Source organism: Lactuca serriola, chromosome 4, assembly GCF_051521515.1.
Source record: "Lactuca serriola cultivar US96UC23 chromosome 4, Lser_US96UC23_V15, whole genome shotgun sequence".
NCBI classification, from domain to species: domain Eukaryota; kingdom Viridiplantae; phylum Streptophyta; class Magnoliopsida; order Asterales; family Asteraceae; genus Lactuca; species Lactuca serriola.
In genome coordinates this window covers 47,831,572-47,838,845 of record NC_136411.1, presented here as the reverse complement: position 1 = coordinate 47,838,845, position 7,274 = coordinate 47,831,572, and the positions used below count along the sequence as shown (strand labels likewise).

At 37.3% G+C, this 7,274-nt stretch overlaps 1 protein-coding gene across 1 annotated transcript; it reads right to left on the bottom strand.

The window, feature by feature from the left end:
* Positions 1 to 3,111: 3,111 nt before the first annotated feature.
* Positions 3,112 to 3,594, bottom strand: LOC145098334 (uncharacterized). Its single transcript, XM_079035973.1, has one exon. The coding sequence runs from the start codon at positions 3,592 to 3,594 to the stop codon at positions 3,112 to 3,114; it is 483 nt and encodes a 160-aa protein (XP_078892099.1).
* Between the last annotated feature and the right edge of the window lie 3,680 nt (positions 3,595 to 7,274).

The following is a 7,274-nucleotide window of genomic DNA, read 5'->3' as shown; positions in this document are numbered from 1 at the left end:
GTAGATTATTAGTGGTTTATCTACATAGTTCAGGTGTTCCATCATTCTGAAATTTAACCAAAACCACTATAACAGGTTTGCTGGTTTGGAAACTCTGGAACCAATACTCTAATATTGGTGACAAACTCATTATAAGGCTTGCTCCTGTTTCTGTCTACGAGATCATAATGAACACTAGGTCACCAGTAGCCTTTTTGCAAGGTTCTAACTACCTTATTTGTATCAAGGTATAACTATTTGTTCGAGTAATTCATTTGTATACTTGCTTACGACATGTCGTGATACTATCCAACTACTACAATTTTGATGCTAGATCACTCTTGTCATCATCCCCATCGGTCCTGAAAACTCATGATTAACCCTTCGGTGGTCTTAAAGACTCACAACCATTATCTGACTTTTTGAAGGAACCCAATCACCATCCTTCCTTGATATGTACTTATCACAACAAATCTTTGTTATTTGAACTTTTGAGGCTACAACCGATTAGAGGTTCTTAATCTACACTGTACGGATGATAATGTGACATCCCCAATTTTCATGGTCCGAAAAGACCTCTTTATTTATGCTTATTTTAAATCAGAGTGATCTTTATAAACGCAAAATTAGTCCAGTAAAAAATATTTATGAAGACAATGTTTTTCATTGATTATTAAAAACTTGGGATGTCATAACTGATACAAAACATAATCATAAATGTATACATCACGGGCCTTACATTAAATTAATGTACTAAAGGCCGAAACTCCTCGAATCACTCAGTTGATTGTACTTTCATATTATTCCCTATGATACAAAGAAACTGAATGGGTCAGGTTGGGAAACCTGGTGAGCACATAGGGTTTTCAACCCACAATATTGTAATTTTTATATATTTTTCGCAACAAAAAATAATCTTGATTACCTGTTCCCATTATAATGACTTGGAATCACTGATAAATATTAATTACGGGTTTATAGTAACGACTATGACTATAATTAAAAGGTACACTTGAATAAAATAAGTGTAGATTAACTTACATAGTATTATGATGAAAATTGGGGATTATGCGGACCTAACTCAGATCCGGGAGCTTCTATTAACCAGCTATCTGACACCTTAGGGTTTCACCAAAGAGGTCGGGAACTTCGAAGTAAAAGGGAAGAGAGGTTTGAAATAAATCTAGAGAATTCTGGGAGAAAAGGTGTGAGAAAAATGACTGAATTCGACTGCTATTTATAGCTGAATTTGCATTGCACGCCGCACACCTGGTCTTTGCGTGCCGCATAAATTTCCGGAAGAGGTGACATGGCAGCTTATCTATAGTGACACGTGTCAAGCATCTATTGGAACATCAGTATACGCCACATACGTTGTTGTTGCGTATTTTATATCCACGCGAAGCTAACGACAGGATCCAAAACTTTCATTTAGAGTCCGTCGACTAGTTTTGACGTTATTTTTAAAGTTATATTTTTAACAGGCTTAGACTGTCATAGTCCGTTTAAAATTCATAACTCTCTCATGTGATATCCATTCTTGACTGTCTTTATATCGACGGATAGGAATTGCGAGATCTTCAACTCTCAATTAGATTGTTTTTCTTAAAAATCGAGTGATTTCAATTTCGGTTACTAAGTTGCGTAGTACTACGCTGAAACTTCATAAAATCATAACTTCCTCTCACGAAGTCAGATTTAGGTGTTCTTTATATGCACGTTCTTGGTTTAACGACTACTATGACTTTTGTTTAGATTATTTTCCCTAAATAATATTCTATTGATAATACATTTTTAGTGTCGTGACGAATATTTATCCTATTACTATTTAATCGTCTATCCCTATCTTGCGAGTGTTGCAGATAAGGTCTAACTATCATTTTATTTCAACCTAAGAATGTTAAAATTCGATCCTAGTTTTATATTAAATATTACACTCATCGATAAATGAATAAATAAACAAAAACGTAGTCTACCCTGAAGTCTTGAATAACATTGATGGATCACTAGATTCATACGTAGTCATAAGTAGCCAGGAAATAAATAGACAGTCGAACACTAGTTCCTACTTGAAACCAAATAATCAGTTGAGAAACATGCGATAAAGCTAGACCAAGAGGTCTCATACTATCTCCAACAAATCACGTGCAACCCTTATGGTACTCACTTGTCCAATTACCCAACACGGCTCTTAACTAAAAAACTTATCTTGAAAATTTACACTAGTCACTTACTATCCTTTTGTGTTCTCGATCGCCAACCGAAACTCCTTTTTCCAAGAAAACTTGAAAAAGCTTTGACAGAATCTTATGACCCCTTTCCTAGGAGAGACTTTCAACATCACCCTATCTCCACCTTGGAACTCGAGGGGTTTGTGTCTAATATCAGCATAGCTCTTTTGGCTAGCACGAGCAACCTTTAGTCTCTCCCTGATCCACACGATCTTCTTGGTGGTTTCATAGATGATCTTAATTTGGACTAATTATCAAGGTATCACTCGCTTGCTCCTTTGCAAAATGATTGTCTCTTACATTTACCTAACATATAGGCACACGACACTTTCAACAATAGAGGGATTCGAATTGTGTGGCCTTGATGCTAGTGTGATAGTTTTTGTTATAGGATAACTCAATCAAGGATAGATGAGTATCCCAAGCACTTTCGAAATCTATCACACAAGCTGTGATCATGTCCTCAAACATTTTGGATTGTCCTTTCGCATTGACCGTCGGTTTAGGGGTGGTATGTTGCACTCATGTCCAGGCGGGTACCAAGAAATTTTTGTAAAGTTTTCCATAATCAAGAGGTAAGCCTGCTATCTCTATCCGAGAAAATGGATTTTTTTAGAACTTTCTAGAATCGAGAGGTAAGCCTACTATCTCCATCCGAGATATTGGGTGATGGAACACCATGTAGTTTAACTATCTCTCGGAGGTACGTCCTGGTTAGCTTTTCCGTTTTGTCTATTTCCTTTATTGGCAGAAAGTGAGCGGACTTGGTGAATCTATCGACCACTACCCATATAATGTCGTAACTACTGGAGGTCTGGGGTAGCTTCATTATGAAGTCCATTGCAGTTTTCTCCCACTTCCACATGGGTATTTTTGGTTACTTCAATAATATCGAGGGCTTTTAATGTTCTAACTTGAATTTAGCACATATCAAGCATTTGCTCACATATGTAGCTATTTCAACCTTCATGATTGGCCACCAATAAAGATTCCTCATATTTAAGTGCATCCTGTCTGCTATGAGATGTATGGAGTAGTTGGTCTTATGGGCTACGTTCATGAATAATTTCCTGGTATCACTGAACTTTGGCACCCAAATTCGATTCATGAAGTACATTGTTCCATCATCCCTGTTTTCGAGATATTTCTCCATTCCCTGTAGGCACTCTATCTCAATGTTTTCTTCCCTAAGAGACTCTTGTTGGGAATCTCGAATTTGTGTGGCCAGGTTGGATTGGATTGTCATTGTAAGTGGCTTGAGTCTGCGAGACTTTAGTCGTTCCTTACGGCTTAAGGCGTCATCCACCACGTTGTCTTTGCCAGGATGATAACAGATCTCACACTCATAGTCGTTCACCAACTCTAACAATCTCCATTGTCTCATATTGACCTATTCTCATGAACCATGATTTGTGGCTAGGCGTAAGTAATAACCTTGTCTCTTTTCATCAACACACATCCCAACCCTTCGTGTGATGTGTCGCAGTACATGATGAATTCATCAGTAGCTTCTACGAGGGATACTATTGGTGCACTGCACAGCATCTCTTTTAACCTTTGGAACGTAGTTTCTTGTTTGTCTCCCCAATCAAACTTTTCCTCCTTCTGGGTTAATGTTGTGAGAGGTTTGGCTATTTTGGAGTAGTTCTTTATAAATATTTGGTAATAACCTGCAAGGCCTAGGAATTGACGCACCTCCATTGGCGTCTTTGGTGCTTCCCAGTTTTTTATGACCTCTATCTTGGAGGCATCAACGTGTACTCCCTTGTTGTTGACTACATGCCCTAGAAAGTGTACCTCTCTAATCCAAAATTCACATTTAGAGAATTTGGCGAACAATTTTTCTTTTCTCAACAGTTCCACTATCGTCCGTAAATATTGGTTGTGTTCTTCCTTGGTTTGTGAATATATATTAATATTTCATTTATAAACATAATCACAAATTTATCCAAGTAGGGTTTACATACACGGTTCATCATATCCATGAAAATAGTTGGGGCATTTGTCAATCTGAATGGCATAACTAAGAACTCATAGTGTCCATAGCGATTCCTAAATGCGGTCTTTAGAATGTCTTCTTCCATGACTCAAAGTTGATGATACCCAGACCTCAAATCAATTTTTGAGTCGTAAATAGACCCTTGCATTTTATTGAAGAGTTCGTTCAATTCTCAATAATTGATGCACATTCTAAAATATCCATCTTTCTTCTTGACAAAATGCATCGGGGCTCCCCACGGTGAGAAACTCGGTCTGATGAAGCCTTTTTTTAGAGGCTCTTGTACTTGGCTAGAGATTTCTTGCATCTCTGATGGTACCAATCTATATGGGGATTTTTCTACTGGAACCAGATCAATTCAAAATTCGACTTGATGCACTGGCGGTAATCCAGGTAGATCCTCAGGAAATACGTCAGGGTAGTCGTACACCTAAGGTACATCCTTGATCTCTTTCCCTTTTTTCTTCATATCAACGATATGAGCTAGGAAGGCGTAGGACTTCTTTTGTATATGACCAAGGATTCTTTGTTAGGTAGAGGAAGACATACTGCCTTTTCGTAGCATAGAAATCAGCATGATGAGAGGATAACCAATCCATGCCTATTATGACGTCGAAGCTTTCAATGATCATTTGCATAAGGTTAATGTGGAAGGCATAATTCTTAAATTTTAATATGAAATTCTCTAATACTTCCTGGGTACTACCGACTTGACCATTTTCCATTTATACTATATAAGTTGCCTTAAGCTTACTGGATTTTTGGTTCTGTAACTGTCTAAACTTAGGGGTAATATAGCTTCTATCGGCAGCCGAATCAAAAAGTATAGTTGCATATAAATTGTTAATTAGGTACGTACCAGTTACCATTAAGGAATCATGGATTGCGTCTCTAGGCTCAATTACAAATGCCCTTCCTCTGGCATTCCCCCTTGATCTTTCATCTTTGGACAATCCCTCTTTTAGTGTCCACATCCTCCACACTCGTAACAAGCTCCTCTTCCTATAGCTATGGTTCCATGGTTTACTATGGGTGTCAGTACGGATGTTGGGTTCCTACAATTCTTGTTGAGGTGACCTTTCCTACCTTAATTGTTGCACACCCAACACACACCTCTATGATAGTAATTGCACTGGTGGCACTTTGGAAACCTTCCCAAATATGACCTTGTTGGGTTAGTTATTGTCGTGTTGTTGTTGTTGTTGTTGTTGTTGTTGTTGTTGTTGTTGCAACTACATATTCTTTCACCACTTTTGGCTTCCTTTCTGACGATTTCCTTCCTTTCCGTCGATAATCCTTCCCAAACTTCCTCTTTTTGTTTCCTTTCTTCGGGAGGCCAGCCTTCTAAACCATGGTGCTTCGGATAATCTCCTGATTGGTTAGGCTAAAAGCCAGTCGTTTAGCACTATTAGACATGGTTGGTTTCGAAGTAGTGACCAACCCTTGAATAGGTCAGGGTAATTCCTATATTTATCTCTCTATCTTCTTAAATTCGGGAGTGACTAATCAAGGGCAAAGGGTAGCAAGGACATTAAAGCGACTAGTGTATGTTGGTACATCGACATCCTTCATAGTCAGGTTCCACAACTTCTGTTCGAGCCTCTGCATCTCTTCCCAATGACAGTATTCTTCGATCGGAAGTCACTTTAGCTGGCATATGGCATGGCATTGGTGGCACTAACGCCCATAGTCTTGGTGTAGTTGTTCCACCAGGTTAAAGTTTCATATATAAAAGTATAAGCATTGAATTTCACCTTGTAGTCCTCTGAACAGAAGCTGATTTTGAACACAAACTCCATTTTCTCTATCCACCTGATCAGATCAACCACTCCTTCATTTCCGTAGAAGGGATTTGGTTTACAGTTCATGAAATCTTTATAGGATAAAGCCCATGAAGAACCTCTGATATCACCGTGAGTGTTGTCACCTCTTGCTCCTCTACCCTGTCCAGATCCAAATTCCTAGCAGCTTCAAAGTTAGCTAATGCGACAATGACGCGTTGGGTAATGATAGCCTCAATGGTAGCTGAATCCATTGTAATTGGATATGCATGGATTTCGGGGTTGCTCCTCGTGATTCTTCTTAGAGATATATTTTGATTCTAATATAGTTACCATAAAATGGTGTTAGTTGTTTGAAGCCCTTGGCCAGTCGTATAGAATGATGACTTATCTTAACCTCAAGAGTTGGTATATATTGTAAACGTTCGTTAAAATTTGATATATCCCAAATCATAATATTTGGCACGATATTGTAAGTGATAATTAGATAATTTTTTATGTCATAATTAAATATTTCCTAGAATTTACACTAATTCCCGAATTTGTTTTGCAAACACAACATAACATATTGCTTTATGAAATTACTAGCTTTTCATATAATTACATATTTTCATTTATATTGATATGATATTTCATACATCGTGGCTCCTAGAACAACCCAAAATATGTGGTTGGGAGAGGAAAAGTAGGGTATTTTACATCAAAAGAAACTCTATCAAAACCCTCAAGGGTACTACCTATTTGCGTACAGACTTTTCCATCACCCCTAAACAAAAACTAAAACAACTCATCCTTAAGATATCTACCATAATCCAAAGTAAATACCCAAGTAATGTTTTCAACTAGGTCAACTGCTGCTATAAGTACTCAATCTATATATTTGAATCTATTGGTAAACGCAACGTCGCAGACTTCCAACCCACCTTGATCGAGGAGCCTCCTTTATTATCAGCTTTTGATTTAAATCCCGAGTTCTCTTATTTCTTATTCAAGTTTAGAATTCTTCTTCTTTTTTATTTTTTATTTCACTTGTGAATTCAGTATAATAGATAAGTTTTGTTAGTTTTGCTCAACTGTAGACACAATATTTGTCGATCATTGTTTTGCCGGTAAATATTATGATTTCTGATATATGTTTTCTCACTTTCTGAAATTATAAATACTTTTTCTATTTTTAAATGAACTTGTGAAGGTTTTAAGTTTTGTTAGGCAATTTGAAGGAAACAGTTAATTCAATTTGGTATAGAAAAAGCTAACTTTTTCTACAATCAGTTGACCATGATC

Coding starts and splice junctions, on each gene's coding strand:
- LOC145098334 (XM_079035973.1), bottom strand. CDS start 3,594: ATGAGACAATGGAGATTGTTAGAGTTGGTGAACGACTATGAGTGTGAG.